Source organism: Crinia signifera, chromosome 4 (assembly GCF_055691185.1).
Source record: "Crinia signifera chromosome 4, ASM5569118v1, whole genome shotgun sequence".
Taxonomy (NCBI): Eukaryota; Metazoa; Chordata; class Amphibia; order Anura; family Myobatrachidae; genus Crinia; species Crinia signifera.
The window spans coordinates 143,216,143-143,234,915 of NC_139220.1; the positions used below are offsets into that span (position 1 = coordinate 143,216,143).

General features: G+C 41.0%; 1 protein-coding gene across 8 annotated transcripts in view; it reads left to right on the forward strand.

The window, feature by feature from the left end:
• Nucleotides 1-18,520, forward strand: part of SCAF11 (SR-related CTD associated factor 11) — a 65,761-nt gene extending 47,241 nt beyond the window's left edge. For 2 of the 8 annotated variants that reach the window (XM_083182647.1, XM_083182653.1), the window contains 7 exons: nucleotides 3,360-3,452; nucleotides 5,227-5,318; nucleotides 7,205-10,123; nucleotides 10,611-10,972; nucleotides 16,388-16,606; nucleotides 16,819-16,938; nucleotides 17,802-18,520. In XM_083182647.1, the coding sequence (XP_083038773.1) occupies nucleotides 3,360-3,452; nucleotides 5,227-5,318; nucleotides 7,205-10,123; nucleotides 10,611-10,972; nucleotides 16,388-16,606; nucleotides 16,819-16,938; nucleotides 17,802-17,915 (3,919 nt within the window). In that variant the 3' untranslated portion in view covers nucleotides 17,916-18,520. The remainder of the gene's footprint in view (nucleotides 1-3,359; nucleotides 3,453-5,226; nucleotides 5,319-7,204; nucleotides 10,124-10,610; nucleotides 10,973-16,387; nucleotides 16,607-16,818; nucleotides 16,939-17,801) is intronic. The other 6 variants (XM_083182650.1, XM_083182649.1, XM_083182648.1 and 3 more) reach the window with 6 other exon arrangements.
• Nucleotides 18,521-18,773: the final 253 nt, after the last annotated feature.

An 18,773-nucleotide genomic window follows, 5' to 3' on the forward strand; every position in this document is an offset into this window, starting at 1 on the left:
TTGAATTTTAGTACTGTAATATTGCAGTCATGCAGATTACATGAAATTCCAATGTCAAATGTTAGGTAAATGAATAGAAACCTGGTATCCGGATGGTAGGTTGATTTTCTCTCTCTAGGTCAACACTATATGGTCAAAATGTTGACGCAAGCAAAAGGTAAACATGGCTATTGACACAGTAAGGGGTTGACGTGCTACACTAATTAACGCTCCACATGCCCAGGTCTGGACATTAGCACAAAAAAAGGAAATGGTTATTTCATCCTTTGTGTCCTTTCTTTTCTGTGTTTACTTTTTCTGCATTTGACTGGTGCAGTACACATGTCCAACCATAACGCAGGTGTCCTAAGGCGTGCTCAGGGAGGACCAAAACCTCCTGAGGGCCAAAATGGCCTTTAATATTCCAATACTTCACTATCACTTAACTGGTCAATGGAAACTGAAAGTTGGCTCTCCAATGATGGCTCCATTGTCTTTGGTGGGTGCCGGACGGGATCCCGACAGGCATTCACCCGACGTTGGGATCCCGACTGTCAAAACACAGACAGCCGGGTTCCCGACGGCCGTCTGCTATTTTCCGTCGTGGAGGTCCACGACCCCCATAGAGGGAGAATAGAATAGGTGGCTTGCGTAGCGAGCCCGCATGGGGCTTTGTTGCGCTCGCCATGCTGTCTGGGTCCGGCCAGTCGGGATAATGGCTGTTGGGATCCCAACTGTCGGACCACTATACCACACCCGTCTTTGGTGGTAGTGTCTATTACTCCTTCATACAGCCTCTCTGTCCTCCCAATTGAAAACATGCATGTTGTGTTGTCTCCTTAAATCCTTGCCAGGACTAGGTGGACAATGTTGTGCTGTCACTTTTTGTTTACTAGTTTCTTCCAAATGTTATGGAAAATTATACCAACACCAGGTAGTTGGGCAGTGTAGTTTATAACTAATCTAGTCTGCTCCACCAGTGCTCTAGATCAGTATGTGCTCAAGTGGAGAAGGATGCCAATATGCCCAGTTAGCTGGGCACATTGGAGGGATTTGATATCTGATACCCCTTTCACACTGCAGCTCTAAAACTGTATATTGCGTTTTTTTTTTAGCCTTTCAAAATGGTTAGAGCTACAGTGTGAAAGCAGCAGTTTTAAATTACCGGTTCAAGAAAACCGGTAATTCAAAAAGGGTAAAAAGAAGGATCCTACATGTTCCAGACCCAGTTATTCGTGCAGTGTGAACGGGTCTGAATCAGTATATCGGATCCCACACTGGTGGCCCCTCCCCCTTCCCAGTGCTCCCCCTCCCCTGGTACTAAGCAGCGCTTCCCCCGCTGAACCCCTCCTCCCCTCGTACTAAGCAGCGGGGAAGCGGTGCTTAGTACCAGGGGAGGAGGGGGCGCAGGCCGGATACTAGGGGACGGGTGGTATATTCCTGGGAATTACTGATTTGTACCTTTCACAACGGGTTCAATGTGAGAGGTACAAAAACGGTAATTAACCAGTTATATGCCGTTTACAACATGCAGTGTGAAAGGTGTAAAACTTGCTCTGAGCCGGTTAAAGAAACGAGTAAAAAACCAGGTCAAAGCAGGTTTTGCAGTGTGAAAGCTGTATGAGTCACAAACTCACCACCTTTTTGTGGAGTGGTTCTTCTCCAGAATTCCTGAAATGAACGCTAGTTTATGCACTTTACACTACACTAGTCTGCTTTTGTGTATATATATATATATATATATATATATATATATATATATATATATATATATATATATATATATATATATATATATATATATATATATTCTATATATCTATCCCGGCAATTAAGGTGGGCATAGTATATTCTCACACCAAGCAGCAATAAATGGAGTTTATGTCCGATCTGTGAAGGTAGAGAAGCAACATAACTTTTCTGTGAAGCAAAAATTAAATGACACACTAAAATTGAAATTGCAATAAAAAGAACTGAAAGATGTGTATGGGGAAAGAGAGCGGGTGTTCTCAGTGGAGAAGAGAATAATTTTCCATCTATATAATCCTGTATTGTAATCAAACTTTTTAACGGGGACTAAAGCTCTTTTATATGGACATAGAGGCAAAGCCTTATGGTTTTTGTTTCTCTCTAATTACATTAATTTAGTGATCATGGAATTAAACTTTTGGCAGATTTAAAACTTTATTTGAACAGTAAAGTATTTAGCAATTTCTAGTATTAAAAGTTGACACACACCAGTCTATTCAGCTAGGTGTGAGAGGAACCTCACGGGCTAGCCTATGCATAGCTTGCAGAAGCTACAGGCTTGTGTACAAAATTCATAGTAACTGGGGTGAAGATGTCTTCGCAATGGTTTTTTTTTTTTTTTTTTTGCTCACCGTGATTGAATTAATCCCACATGGCTACTGCGACCCCTGACACTATTCCCTGCAGCCTCCAGCAGCTGGATACCCCCCCACCCAGCTAATGCTGCTGAACTCACTGGCCCCACCTTCCAGCGCTCTCCTTAGCTGCCAGTTGGTTCCCCCAAGTTGTGACTGTAAGGAGGACCCGGGAGCAAGAGTGTCTGGAGCGGGGTGCAGTGCAGAGCCAGGTGTACGGAGAGTCTGGTGACAGCCTGGGGAGGGAGCGCTGCTGCTAAGGCTTCTGAGAGCCTGTCCCAGCTAGGGGAAATGTGAGTACAGTTTTCCTTTACTATGAAGCACAGTAGCCTGGCACCTCTGTATGAAGCACAGTAGCCTGGCACCTCTGTATGAAGCACAGTAGCCTGGCTACTGTGCATGGGAGGGAAAGCAGGGCTGACCCAGGTTCAGTGTAAATGGCGCAGACCTGGGTTGAAGTGCTGTGTAAATGGGGTATGAAGTTGGGTCCGACCCTGGAAACTCCTGTGTTCGAAGACCACAAGACTTGTGTTGTGAAGAGATTGTACAATGATATATGCAAAGTAATGGATGTCCCCTCTACTGCTTGTAAGTACATGTAGGCTAAAAATCTAAAAAAAAAACAGAAACCGTTGGTTGCCTTTAATGCAGTTGCCTCAGATGAGCAGGTACTCAAGATGAGCATTTGTGCAAAGTTGGGTTAGTGTTAATTAAATCTTCACATTCAGGAGTAGATGTATCAAACCTTCTGAAGAGGACATGTGATAAAGTTGCATATTGTAACTAATCGGCTTCAAGCTATTCTAAAGAATGTACTTGAAAATAATATCTAGAAGCAGCATTTTCTATTGCCATTTCCCTACCTTTTTTGATCTTTTAGATGGTTTGACACATCTCCCCTCAGACCTTTATTTCATTACCCCCAAAATAAACCGCAGTCTGAATTGCTCGGTCAGTCCTTTTCTGCAAATGACGGTTAATTATTTTTCTTTATAGCGCAGAAGAAGAGCATGAAATAAGCTTGATACGACGGAAGAGGGAAGGGATGAAACATCTGAGGTTTTCATCTGCTGTTGGAATGATTGAATGGTACGCTATAAAAAACTAGTATCTGTTTTACAAATGACTATTTCATTATGTTAATATTCACATCTTACGAACCATTATCTGTCATGCTAGATGACACCTCCTAGTTTAACTTTTATTATGACCATCCTTTCAAATGTTTATAAAAATTAGAAGTTATTTATATAGTGCACATATCTGCAGCGCTTTTTTATGGTGTGTGTACACACTTTTACAATGTAAATTAGATTCTGACTATATAGTCAAAATCGCATGCAGATCACATGGGTTTTAACCCTTGCGATCCCGATGCGCGTTCCTGTATCGCAGGTAGAAAGTCTTGGCTGCATAGACTATATAGTGCAGATCTGCACTATATAGTCAAAATTGTATGCAGATCGCATGCTGTGCTGCAATGCGATCTGATTGCATCGGGATCGCATTGCAAGCCAAATCGATAGTGTGTACACACCATTACAGAGACTATTTTTAAACATTCACATCAGTCCCTGCCCCAGTGGAGCTAACACGCTATATTCCCTACCACATGCAAACACATTAATACTAGGGTTAATTTTGTTGGGAGCCAATTAACCTGCCAGTAGATTTTTGGACTATGTGAGGAAACAGGAGTACTCGGAGGACACCCACGCAGCACAGGGTGTTTTTTTACACGAGCAGCCAGCAGGGGACCGGAGCCGAGCCGCTCATTAGATATTCATATATTCACTGCACCCGATCATTACCATATGCACGATCGGGTGCAGTGAATATCTGCTTCCCTGCTGGCTCTCCTGGGGGGCAGCCTGTGCTGCCTGGCACCCGGGGAGCCCCCCCCCCCACAAACTTCTGGGGCAGGCAGGGAGACTTCCATCTCCCTGCCTGCCGCTGTCCTCAGGCTCCCTGCGGCAGGAGTTAAAATTCGCCGGTCAGGGGCAGCGAGCCCCTGACTCGTTGAATACTGGAGCCGGCGAGGCTCCGGAACGCGGCGGGCAGTGGCGAATGTGCAGCGAATCCTAAACAGGATTCGCTGCACGTCGTCAGTATTCTCATTGAATACGGCCCTCTGTGCTGATAACCAACATCCCACCCACCTTGTTTTCTGAATATTAATAGTTTAAAGTAATAATAATGATGGCTGGTTATGGCACTATTTTGTTTTAATTTTATGGACATTTTACTAGTTGAAACCTAAACAAGATACTTCAACAATGCCTACCTAGATATTGAGAAGTGCTTTCAAGATTAGTCTTGGCCCGCCCATCTATAATGAAGCAATAATTTAGTTCCCAATTAGAGCTCGGTGTGTACTCTTTGGGTATAGGAAGAATGGGTACAATTTACATAGTTTTTTTTTCCTAAAATTGTAGTGTTCCTGCATCATATAGTATGCACAATAGAACTTATTTATCTTTACATGCAAATGTATGTATTAGGGTACTATCTTTCTTCTCCAACAGTTCAATAAAAATGAATACGTAGAATATGAAATTTTGCTGCGACTTACTGCAAACTTGCTGAAAATCTATAGTTAAACCAACATGCGTTCATGATAAAGTAATCACTTCAATTGCTATTTTCCATTGTTATTTTTTTGCAAGTGGCTTTATATGTACCTTAACATGTATTCAATTACCAACCTTATTCAGGGGTTTTATGCAACACTCGCATGCGGTCGTAGGCTGATAATGTAGAACTACTTGTCCATCATCTAGAAGATGTAGTATATAAATGTTGCTATGCTGTGCTTTCATTTACATAACATTTGTAATTGTAACTTAAATATTTTGTTTTTTAGCAATTCTATTTCTCCTGAAATACTCATCCACCCACCACCTTCATTGGATGAATATATTTTCACCAGAAGTCCCGTTTCTATTGTGAACAAAGGTACTAACATTAAAGCAAGACACTGCATTTTATGACCATTACCATGGTCACTAACCATTGTCATCGCATACAGCCTTGAGCTTTTACGCTCATGCTATTTAAGTATAGCGCCCCTTTTCCTTGTGTGGTAAACAACCTGCTAATGTATGTTAATGCATAGAATAAAGGGTAAGTTTCCAGAGCTAAGGGTATGGCATCCACGATTAGGTCATTTAACGCGGATATTTGGTCGGGTCTTCCTCTTAGCCGAACAAAAATACATACAGGCAAGCTTTGTCTCCCTGTATTGTTCCTTTTGTACGGCGCTGCAAAACACTTGTGGCGCCTTATAAATAAAATTATAATAATAATAATACAGCCAGATCAATCAGGCCTTGTAATTTAACAGGGGCTACTTGAAACTGGCTCTTAATAAGGGTTAGTGGGTGAAAACAGGCAACATGTAGTTGATGAGTCGGTACTTATGTAGTATCTGGGCTGCCGATTTTTTGATTGTATGCCTTAAGTTAAGGCATACAATCAGATGCGATGCGATGCGATATCGCATCGCATCCGATATCGGATGCGATGACCCGATTTTTCCATAGGAATCAATGTTAAAATGATTCCTATGGAAAAATGGGTCCTTTTCATACCCCTACTATCCAAGTGGGCATGGAGTTGGATATAAACCTGTGGCGAGCGTAGCGAGCCACCGAGCCCGAAGCGTGGCGAGCGTAGCGAGCCACCGAGCCCGAAGCGTGGCGAGCGAAGCGAGCCCCGCGAGGGGACGGTATTCGTCCCCTCGCGGGGCTCGCTTCGCTCGCCACGCTTCGGGCTCGGTGGCTCGCTACGCTCGCCACAGGTTTATATCCAACTCCATGCCCACTTGGATAGTAGGGGTATGAAAAGGACCCATTTTTCCCATTGAATTCCATGTTAAAATGGACTCAGTCCATTTTAACATTGATTCCTATGGAAAAATCGGGTCATCGCATCGCATCGAATCGCATGGTCGCATGCGATGCGATCTCCCGATCCGACCCGATTTAGAAATCGGCAGCCCAGATACTACATAAGTACCGATGAGTCTTTAGCAGAAAGACAGCGTAAGGTCTGTAGTTTTGTACAAATGGAGGTTTATCTTCGAGGCTGTCCATGCTGGCTTATTGGGAATATTAAAGTTATCAATGATAGTCTGAAAGAATACAGTAAGTGGAACCTTCGGGAACATCAATGAAGACTTCAATAATGGCACGGACATTGTAGAAATGGGCTTTTTAATAAGAGTGCTCTGGTGGGATTAAAATATGTTTTGTATTTCAGGAACAGTGTTAATGGTAGGTTATTTAGTCACATACATATTTAAAAAGAGCCTGACCATCAATATATTATAGTTGCCAATATGTAAAAGTATCTGTTCTACTATGACCATGGTTAACCATAACTTGTTATAAGTGTAATTAGTGAATAAATCCTAGTAAATGGAAGTATTACATTGAGGAGCTCAATGATGTTACAGATTATCTGTTTGGTAATGTTGCCAACAGTTTATCACATCACTTCTGCCATAGAAATAATCCACTTTAGTGTTTTCACAGTTAGTTGAATATGTAGCGTAGGACCACCAGAGCAGATACACCTTAGCTATGTTGTAAATATATACAACGGAGATCTGTTATGGTTATGAAGAATGTATGGCTCTTGTATAAATATACTTAATACAGTTTTTCTTACATTAATATTTCAACACCACATTTAAATATTTGGCTAAAAACACCTAAAATGTGGTTTTTTTTTGTTGTTGCAATTAGAGACCTTCCATTGCAATAACATACTATATATATATGAGTTGTGTTAATTATCTTGATCATATTCTTAACTTTTTTTATTTTTTTATTGCAAAGTAGGTTTCTCAAAAAGAAGCTGTGTTCACTCTAGTGCCCAAGATGGCACTGAAAAAAAGCAAACCGCATCTGGTGCATCCAATAGCAGAGGAACAAGAAAAAAGCCTGTGCAGTCGTCTAGTCCTCGGCGGAGATCTGCCCGAAATAGCAAGTCTGACGTAAGCCAGCTTCAGAACTCGCCAAAGTCCAGCAGCTCTGATCATGATACACTTGGATCTAATACATCTTCCAAAAATGTTTCTGAACGTACTAGTAAACGACCTTCCAAACAAAGAAAAAGAGCACCTAAAAAAGGATCCCAGGTTAGGAAGCGGCTCCGATCAGCAACACACATGGAAGAAGAATCTAATGATAGTAAGGAGAATTCTGAAAGTGAATTGGAGCAAGAGGAGAAAAAGTGTAAAATGCCGGAAGAAGAATTGTCAGGAACAGAACAATATGAATCAAATGTACTTCCTACAAACAGCACTGAGGGAGGTTACAAACATGTAGATGATCAATCTCTTCATATCCTACCTTTGGAACAATCTGATCAACCATTGTCTGTTTCCTCACCTATGCAAAATAAGCACTGTGTTGGTGAGGATCAGTTTGACAAAGAGAATATACCCACCTCCCCAGTCTTAAAAAATGGACAGACTGCTTTGGGAGAAAGTGAGCCAGTTTCTATGATGCATCATGAGTCCTGTAATGTGGAGCAGTTGGGATCCGAAGAACATTCTTTGGAATCTGTGAATCTGCATGTTTCTTTAGATGATTCCTCATCGTCTCACGTTTCAGAGAAACACACGGACTCTGATAACAAAGACTTCTCGCCATTATCTTCTGTTGGGGAACAGCAGGAATATGCATGTTCCCCTGCTTCTGAAACTGAGTGCAAATCTAAACCCTCTGATACTTCAGCATCCTCTGAAGATATTAAAGATATGAATGAAGAAGACTGTTCAGATATCGGGCAAGTCCATTCTGATGACAGGGAGTCGGGCAGCTTCTCTCAGTTGAAGAATGGACATAGTGTTTCTTCATCTGAAATAGAAGAAGCTGAGGAATCTTTAGTTTCTGTCACTGAAGATTCATCCAAGCAGTGTGACCTGGACCTTTCCTCACCTAATAAACAGTCTGAAGCACAAGCCATTATGGAAATGCAAAATAATGAACAACCTGTGTTGGATGGAACAATAAAACCAGATATTAGACCTGATGAACAAGCTAATGGCTTGGAAGTGAACTCTCAGTCAACCAAACCGAAAGAATGTATTGAAGGAGAAGATGCTAAGACATGCATACCTAGTGAATCAGACCATAAATATAGCCCTGCCATTTCTCTAAATAGAGCAGAGCTTCCAGAACAATGTTTGGCTTTACCTAAAAGTCCCATATGTGAAACAGCTTGTGAAGCAGATGAAACTGAAGCTCCCAGACTTTGCAGTGAAGACGTACAAAGTTCTTTTGTAGAAAATAAAATGCTTAAAAGCTTACCTGAGCCATCTCTTGATGTGGCAGATGGTGACATACTGAGTTCTGATGGTAATGGAAAAAACGATGTTAACAATGAACCTCAAAAGGCGTTTTGTGATGATAACATTGAATCTGTAGCTATGGATTGTGATTCTGTATGTAGTGATCATAATGAATTAGAAATTGAGCAGTCTGTAGAAAATATTGTAACTGGCAAAACTGAGATTGATTCTTCGGTTTCTGCAAGTAAAAAGGTAATAAAGTCCCCCCAAAAAGAACTACTGTCTGTTGGTAGTGAAACACCTCAAAAAGAACCAATATCTGCTGGTAGTGATACACCACAAAAGGCACCATTGTCGGTTGGTAGTGATACGCCTAAAAAAGAATCACGAGCAAGGAGATCTAGATTTCATTCCCCATCAATAACCTGGTCTCCTACAAAAAGTGATGCTAAAGAAAGGCCAAGATCCCGTTCACGATCTAAAGTTAGAGACTCTCCCGTTAAGCGTAAATCTAGATCACGTGACAGAGATGGAGATCGTAATAATGATTCACAATGGAAAGGAAGGAGCAGAGACCGCCACCATAGGAGACAGTCTAAATCTAGAAGCAGATCTCGCTCAAGGTCTGGATCACGTAGCAGAAACCGAAATCGAAGTAACACAGCTGAAAGGAGTGAGAAGGACTGTAGTTCACCTCCTTGGAAAGAGAGGCGGTCAAATGACAATTGGAAGAGTCCTAGAGGAAGTGAAAGGTACAGAAGAAATGAACATGAAAAGCCAAACGAACACTTTAGAAATGAAAAATATGATACAAGAGATACAGTTGAACAATATACGGAGACTAAAAATGATTACCCTGATTGGGTGGTGGAAAAGATGAAATCTGTGGACAGCAGGGGAAGGGGGGATGGCTGGATGAGGGGTGAAAATAGAGGAAGGGGGGAGAGAGGGTGGGGAGACAACAGGGGTCGAGGAGACCGTAGAGGTGATTTTAGGGGTAGGGGGGACAGGGGAAGAGGGAATAGAGGAAGAGGATCTCCTAGAAGTTCTCCTTGGGAAGATAACAGCCAGTATAGCCCAGGGGATTCATGGAATAGAAATGTTAACATGGATTGGCAGTCACCCAGGGGTCGAGGGGGTCGTGGCCGAGGTGGTTTCAGAGGTGGATTTAATTATGGAGACCAAAATGAGAATAATTGGAACAATAGACAGTCCTTCTCAGGAAATTCTAACACTTCAGGGCAAGAATCTTCAAGGTTCCCAGAGCATAAAAATTATAAACTGAAATATGATGATTCGTTTGAGCCACCTGCTGATCGGTCTGGATGGTCATCCGCATCAAGTTGGGCTGTCAGAAAAACACTGCCTGCTGATGTGCAAAATTACTACTCAAAAAGGGGCCGAAACCCCACAGGAGCCCAGTCAGTATGGCCAAAGCAAGAAGAGTCCCAAGACCAAGGTTTGTATTTTTACATAATATATATTAAAGAAGATTAGCCAGTTTTACTTGGACATAAGATGCTAAAGAATATGATGATGTAGATGGCCTAAAAAGTCCCTGATATCTAGGGTAGTAATTCATGCAACCTGTTCCACATGGAACTGGCATATTATAGGATTTACATTACTTGAGCTCCATATGATGTAATAAAATGTTACCTACAGTAACTCTGACCAGCTTCTCCTTTTTCATAAATTCTATGTAAAATCCTATGATAAAAAGAAAGTATTGAATTAAAGTGCCTTATAAGATATGTTAAAAAAAAACCAACACTTTACTTATCCACGCTCATTCCATTTCTTGTGACTAAACACAAATGTTCAGATAAAGTAGAAATTTTAAGATTAGAAAAAAATACATACATACATACATACATACATACATACATATGACCATGTTATATATGGGTGATTTATAAATGTTTTATAAACCTTTTCTTTTGAAGCAGATCCAGCTCTCAAAGACCAACCAAGTCAACAAAATGAAAGCACTCCTATCCCTGTAAATATAGTGCAACCTCCTCCAATGAATGTACCACAGCCTCCAATGAATGCACCACCACCACCACCTCAACCAATGAATATTTTCCCTTATCCAGTGGGCGTCCATCCTCCCATAGTGAACATCCAACACAATCCATATAATCTTCATCCGCAGCTTCCCATCCATCTCCACCCAGCACTACCTCTTGTTCAGGTATCTGCTCCATCGAGTGTGCCTCAGGGATTGCCCCCACCCCCACCACCGCCTCCACCATCCCACCAAATCAGTTACATTATGCCACAGCAAGATGGAAAACCAGTGCAGGTATATTGTTTTTGCATTTTTTTTTTTAATGTGTGTTTTTTTGTTGTTGTTGTAAATATAGAAGAGTAACTTGGCATCACTACTTAACTGACTTAAAGATTTTAATGCAGTGTGTCATGGAAAGCAGTGATACTCATGACTTATTGCTGTTCAACAAAGTGTTGTGCTCTATAATGTAGAACATTTGCTAGTCAAGCTAGTTTTGCAATCTTCAGGTGTTGGTCCCAACTGCGAAATTGAAACTCCTGCTGTATCTCCAGATTGTTACTACATCTGGTTTTATGAGCTCAGGTGAGCTAAGTAAGGAATGAGACATGATTGGCAGTGCTTACTAGTCCTTATAGTTTGTTTTTGTGGATTTTTTGCGCTTGCTGCTGTTCCTTTTCAGTTCGCTACATACAGTGAAAATACCCCCTTGTATTAATAATGCAGCTCCTCCTCTTCCTCTATATTTTCTGATATCTACCATTCCTTAATTCTAGCCAAGGATTGGGCTGGCTATCTGAGAATGGGATGTGTTTAGCATTCCGGCAGACGGGATGCTGACAGTCACAATACAGATGCTGTCCTTCGAACGACCACCAGGAGACCGGTGCCATTATGCCGTCATATATTAGGCTGCTGGCGCCAGTATTCTGACTGCTGGCTTCCCAAAAGTAAATATGCAGAGAGGGGAGTTTGGGTTAGGGAGGGAGTACAAAGGTTAGGCACTAGCGGGGAGGTTAAGGGAGAAGTTGAGTATACTTTCCAGAACCATGTTTGCATCCCCACTGACAGTCATCCATATGTATGCCCTGGGAACACCAGTCTACCACCTCGTTGTTTGCCTATTGCAATGGCTTTGGGTGTCTGAGACCTCAGTTTATGTGGGGAGATCCTGTATATATATTTTTTGGAGAAGGATAGCAGGAGGTTCAGTGGGTGTTCATCTGGACATCAATTCTGGGATTCTTTTCATGTCTGTGCACTGTCGTAATGACGTGCCTGACTTTGGAAACTATATGTGAGCTAGGACTTTAAAAATCTTGTCTGCTGCAATGTATATTGCAGAATGAAGCCTGAGTAGATTTCCAAAAAGTTGTGATCCTTATGTCGACACAGGTTTTTTTTTATTTATTTTTCCTCTTCGCCCACTGTGGTTCCAGAAAATGTGGTAGTTAATGCCCTACCATCCACTAAGGCCCGGAGGGAGAGTCTAATAATGAATTTTAAGACTGGACTGTTTTATCCATTTAGTGAAAAGGAAATGAAAAAAATGTACTTTGATGCCTAAAGTGGATGCAGCCATTGCTAAGCTGGTATACCGAACTGACCTTGCCTGTTCAGAATGCGGCTTCTATATGACAGCAGTGGTGTGATTGGAACTATATGTATATCTAGGAGAAGGTTAGCAGGCAATACAAGTTAGTGTGGAAATCAGCTTTAAGGTGCCCATACACATAGCGATAGGCACAGTGTGTTTGGAACTGGATAACATCGCATCTAGTTCAAAACGCATGTGATGGTCTAAAGCACCATGCGTTCCGTACTAGATGCGATGCAATCTAATTCAAAAAGTACCTGCAGCACATACTAATTGTGCTGTGCGATGGGATGCGTGCGGGAGCGCAATTGTAAGTTGGGAACCTACTGCTGTGGATATTATGACTGACGGCTTTTTTTTCCATTGCTCAACTAAGATTTCTGGCTGTGCAAATGAATATACTAAGCAAGAAAGAGGTGTCTTGATACAGTCCAGGGCACAATAGCTATAGCTGCATCAGTGGACAGGGTGCACATGTGTAGTCTACCGCTTACATTACTGAGCCTGCAGGATCACAAGCAAAATGCTCTGAAGGTTCTTGATAACCTGATACTGGAAGCCAGTGTTTTTCCTCCTTGTGGCAATACAATATATAATCAAGGCTCAAAAATAAACCGTAACTGGGTACCGAAATGACATAAAAAAAAAAATTCACATCTTCCAAATTCTGAAGATTATCTGCTCTCTTCACTAATCTGTGGCTCTGTGGGACCTCAATCTAGTGCTCGATGCTATTCCATTTGAGCCTGTTTCTATGAGATGGCTGACACATGACTGTACTTTAATTCTGAGAAGTAAAAGCACCCTTTTTACATATAAGCAAGGCTTAAGGGCTTTTAGGAGTTTTATCAAAAGTTGTGTAAAGTATATACAACCTCCTAGGAGATGTGAATTGTTTCCTTTTTACCCAGAACTGGTGGATGAAAAGTTAAGAAAGCTGCATTATCTAGATTTTTTTTTTTTTATGTAATCACTATATATTTATCAAGAACAAATCTACAGATACAGAACAGCTATAAAGATATAGAATAGGTGATTTATGATTTTAGTAACACCTCAAATCGTATGCCACTTTCACACCAGTATGGATGTGAGACGTTCTCCTATAAGAATACAAGAGGGATGGGGTGGAAGATGCATTAGACACTTAATTCCCACTACAAGATTGGTCATCATTTTGGGGTGTGGGAGAGGAAAGGGCTCATCTATTAATAAATTCCCTAGTCCTAATCATATGGGTATATTATACCCAACTTATACATTCTGTTTGTAAGTTGGTCAGAACTTCTGCCGCAAGATCACCAGTTATTGTCAGCATATCTCGAGACATGACTCTTTGGGTTATTTTTTGTAGACCCTTTTCCAATCTCAGTGACCAGGAATTTCCAAGCTGGGTAGCAAACACTTGGACCTGGGAAGAACCTGGGTAAAAGGACCGTTAAATGCACAGAGCAAGCCGGATCGCCATCGCTTGTATAGGTCTTCTCCAAGCACCGGCAGAACAGAAAGCCTAAATGCAGGTGTAGTGTGAGAGGATCTGACAGCAAATTCTATTTATTGATCGTTACTTTTTTCAGCGATGTAGGTAGATTTAACAAGGAGTAATATTCTTATCACTTGTCTCATAGGAACTGATTTGCTGGACCACCGTTGATCATAACTGTTGTTTGAAAAACAACAGGAGCTTATTGGCTGGAGCACTGTTTAATAGTAATGAAGTTATTGAATGGGAAAAAGGAGGAGCTGCATTTTATATAGAGGGCAGTTTATCTAGCCTGTCCCTACCTAATCTATAAAGGTAGACACACATTCTAATGGCTGCCATTTAATATTGGTAGTTGTGGAGAAAGCTTCTTGCAGTCATAAGACAATAGTGCTACACCAGGACTGCTTAATGTATGCCCTGTTCAAACACATGGTACCCACCACCCTAATTGCAGTGGCTCAGTGGGGATTGGGACGGCTATGATGGTGTATAGGTATTAGAGATGCAGTTAACACTTCTTATTGCATATACTAAAGTCTGGTTTACATCCTTTTGTAGACCATCTTGAGGGGTACAGTGAAGTGTAGATGGCATGAAATCATGTTACATGTCACATTCATAGTATACTATTAAATACCACGTGTACGAATTAACAATTCCTGCTTCAAATATTTTCATTATTCATATTATTAAGTTAAACTTTCTTGTTTTATTTCTTCTCCCCCCCCCCCCCCCCCAAAAAAAAAAAAAAAAGACTGACCAATTAAGATTGTCCAAACAAAAGTATCACCACAATTATTGGCTAAATACTTGAAAATTGGAAATTCTTTAATTTTGAAACATTTGTCATTGTAGGGGTGAAATAAAGGTTGTTTGGCCATAGTAATTCATTTTCACTTGCTATCAGATTGCTGTGACTAGAGATGGTTGCAGCCATGACCATCAGAATTACCCTGCCAGGCACAGAGAATCTGCACCCAATCCTGTAAAGCCTGGCCTTGGCACTCCTGCCATATGATACGACACTTCCGTTTTGTAGAGTGACAGCAGCCCTGATTCGCTCCCCTCCCCTACACTCAGATTGTCTGTCATGCCGCAGCTTATGGGGTCTCCTAGTGATAACACAGGACTTGTTCTTCAAATGTGAAGAAACGGTCCTGTGCATGCGTAGTGCCCCCACAATCAGCTAAGTACATAAACCATGGGGTTACAAACTAACCCGAATCAGGCCCATGGTGCGTATGGCCCAAGCTCTGCCCTCACTGAATAGGTGTCATGTGCACAGCATCTATTCCCCTGGTGGTGATAAGCACATGGGACACTGGGCCAAGGATGGGAAGCTTGGAGACATAGTAGAATGCCAGAATAAGGGCAGGGTTCCTTTTTTACCATTTAAAATTGGACTTGGCTAGGTGTGCTGCTAACACGGTCTACAGCGCACACAAATATAGACATAGTACACTGCAAAGCTGCTCACAATCTGTACCATACAATGGCAGTACATCGATTCTGTGCCTCTGTAAAAGAAACTATCCCTGCAGTTCTTTTCAACATCTCGTAAAGGCCTACTGCAGGCTTGTCCCTTGGAAATAAACATACTTCACACTTGTGTTGTGAAACTACACAAGTACCGTTTTGGTACTTGTGTAGTTTCACGGCGCCCGATTATATCGCATCCGATATAGATCGGGCGCTGTGAAACTACACAAATACCAGTTTGAAAATTCTACTACTGATCCCCAGAAAGTTAAAGTAGCAATTCTCACAGAGTGAACAATACCCACTAGGCACGTAAAAGAGATGAAAATAACCATTGTTTGCTACAGAGAGAGCATTTAATTTGGCCATCCTTTCCGTAATGGAATTTTTCTTTTTTGAACCGCAGAGGACTATATGAAACGAAATGACAACCATTGATGTAGATTGTACAGCTGTCAGCAGAGACCATTGCTCAAGAAGAGTGTAGCCCGCCAACATCTGACTGAGTATTACAAACTCAGTATAGCACAAAATGTCCAATAGCTCAGCATAGTGAGGAGGTTACTCAGAGGAGGAAGTGAATTTTGTGTTTTTTGCATGGAGAAAGCTTATGCAATCCTCCCTCCAAACACCGGAATACCCCGGAAACAATACCATCTACACAAAATAAACTAATTTATATATTGCAATCCCACACAATGATGTGGCGCTCCTACAGTTTAGTCATGCTTCTGCATTGTATTTCCCTTAAAGCCCTGAAATTATTACTTTGGCCAGTAATTTTTTTTATTTAGACACCATCTTACACTCCCTGAGAAATCTGGTCCCTGCATAATTGGCATGCTGAGTAAGCTTGCCGCGGGCAGAGCCACTGACATCACAGTACTATGCATTCTGTATTACATCTCATTATGCCACTGTGGGCTGGTTATGTGGGAGGAGTTTTAGGTCTCGGGTAGAGCGAGGATACTTTTTGACAGCAATGTTGTGGCATGCCAAGTTTACACTGAACAATGTATCTACTTTCACTACATGTTCATGTTTTTAAAACTTTCCGTTTTGGAAACTAGCGGTCCTTTTTCAATGTTCATTTTTTTATTGCATTTTTGTGATAAAACATTGACATTTTATTAACTTTTTAAAACAGGCTAATCCCAGTGCTTCTCATGTAAGTAATAATTTGAGTGCACCACTCTTGCCTGCTCCAACAGCAGCCCAAGGAATAGTTGGGACGGTTCTGGGACCAAGTTCTGGTAGTGTGGTAACATCAAGTCACAGCAAAAACGCACATGTTTCTGTAAAATCTGCTGCTGCAAAGGAAAGTATAACAGTGGAAGCCAGTGCGGATAGCTCCAAGAAGGAAAAGGTATATTTAGGCAAAATATGCCAGTGTCCTTTTTGACCATTGACATTCAAAACTGATGTTTGCTGCTTTTCCTAATTTATCCATAATCTAAGCCAAATAAAAGGTCTAGCAGGAAGCAAATTTACTGAAAAATATTTGACAGTCTTTAATTGGTTTTAATGTTTTGACAAGTAATCTGTACTCTTACTGATCTTCTCTATATTCATTGCTAGAAGATTCAGATTCAGGAAAGAGCAGCACATGAAGTGAAAGTGGCTATAAAACAATACTATCAAAATAAGGACATCACAAAGGAAGAATACAAGGAAATAGTAAAGAAAGCTGTTGACAAGGTAAGTTCTCAATAAATATTTTAAGATCTTGTATAACGTGAATGCTGTACAGATGTAGCGCCTCTGCCAGCTCAGGGAATCGACAGGAATCCCTGAGCTGGCGCAGGCTGGTGGAGAGGTGCTGTATCTGATGGGGACGCGTGAGCGTCTCACACTCACGCACATCCCCTTCACACGGCTGCAGGGAGCAGATTCCCTGTCCGTCCCTGCTTCAGGGAGATGGGCAGAGTTAGTGCGAGCAGCTACGGGGGAGAGGCGGTGTGCTCCGGCAGAACGGGGTGCGTGAGCGTCTCATGCGTGAGCACCCTTATGGCGGATGGTGAAAGGCAGTGATTGCCAATAATATCCCATACATTACCAGATTTTTGTTCCCACAAGACAGATTGGACAGATAAATTTGTGTGTACCCAGCTTTAGATACAGTATAAAAGAAAGTTAAATATGAAAGATTTTGGTACTGAATAGAAAACTTGGTACTTGTTTCCTAGCACGGCGCCCATCGTATGCCATCACATACCACTAATTAAGGTATGCGATGGGACTCGAAAAAACAGGTTTCTGATCGCTTCAATTTAAAAAAAATTAGGATAAATCAAGATACCTTACAGATCTAAATGCATATAATACAGATCTGCAAGATAATTTAATATTGTCGCTTGAATCAAATCCTACAAGAGTTCTTCAGCATCAGATTTAGAACTGTAGATAAACGAGGCATCTTATTTATATACAATAATTGTATATATGTATGTATGTATGTATGTATGTATTTATTGCTCTGTTTTTGTTAGCACAAAATAAGTAGTATTACCTGTATTTGTAAAAAACTCCAAACCTCTCATCCCTTTTGATTTACTTCTTAGGTCTGCCACAGTAAGAGCGGAGAAGTAGATTCAGCTAAAGTAGCAAATCTTGTAAAAGCATATGTGGACAAGTACAAACACTCTCGCAAAAAGGGGACGGAGGACAAACTGTGAGCTGTAGATCATCACTGGAATTCCAACAATAGATACGACTTTTACAGTCATTGTCAAAGTGCAATTTCAGTGTGTCCTAATTGTTCACAACTGTGATTTGAAATCGGGTTTTGATAAAATTATTTTTCAATCTAGGAAAGTTTGATTTAACAGTCTCCCTTTTCCCAACTTTTTTTCCCTTTCCCAAAACAGACTTAAATGGATTTTTGTTTTTACTAGAATGAACGTATGGTTAATGATGTACAGAGTTTTGACTTACTGATGTGTGTAATATTAGAGATGTTAATCTCAACGCTTGGCTATTGGCCAGTTACTGTGTGTACAGTACATGTAATCTGTTAAATTCTGATCATGAGAATCTTTGATTGTGTTTTCCCTAACCCTAGTGAGATGTTTTTTTCTTGGCTCCTTTCTAGTCTAACTGAACACGCTGGTCTTTAAGTGTACCCAATGTATGAAAGTATCTGTACCTTGATATAGATCTGTTTAGAAAATAAACTTTCTGAATAATAATATGCTACTGCAAAATTTTGTGTCCAACAAATATATATTTTTTTAAGATGGACACCAAGTATGGAAACACCAAATAAATATTATGCTGCTTGTTTGGTTTGTCTTTATTCACTCACGGTGTATTGCATCTTCTTTGTTAAATAGTCACACTAATCTGGGTCTCAGAACCAGAAGAGAGAGGTCGAAGCGGAAATACAACTTATGGTGCGTACACACGTACAGATTTTTCAGTCTGATCTATCTGGTCGTAACAAAAAGCTGGAAATGTATGGGAGCATATGACAATCAAAAATTTCCACCCAAATGCAGGAAAACAGAAAAATTATATGCTTTGATAAATTTGTT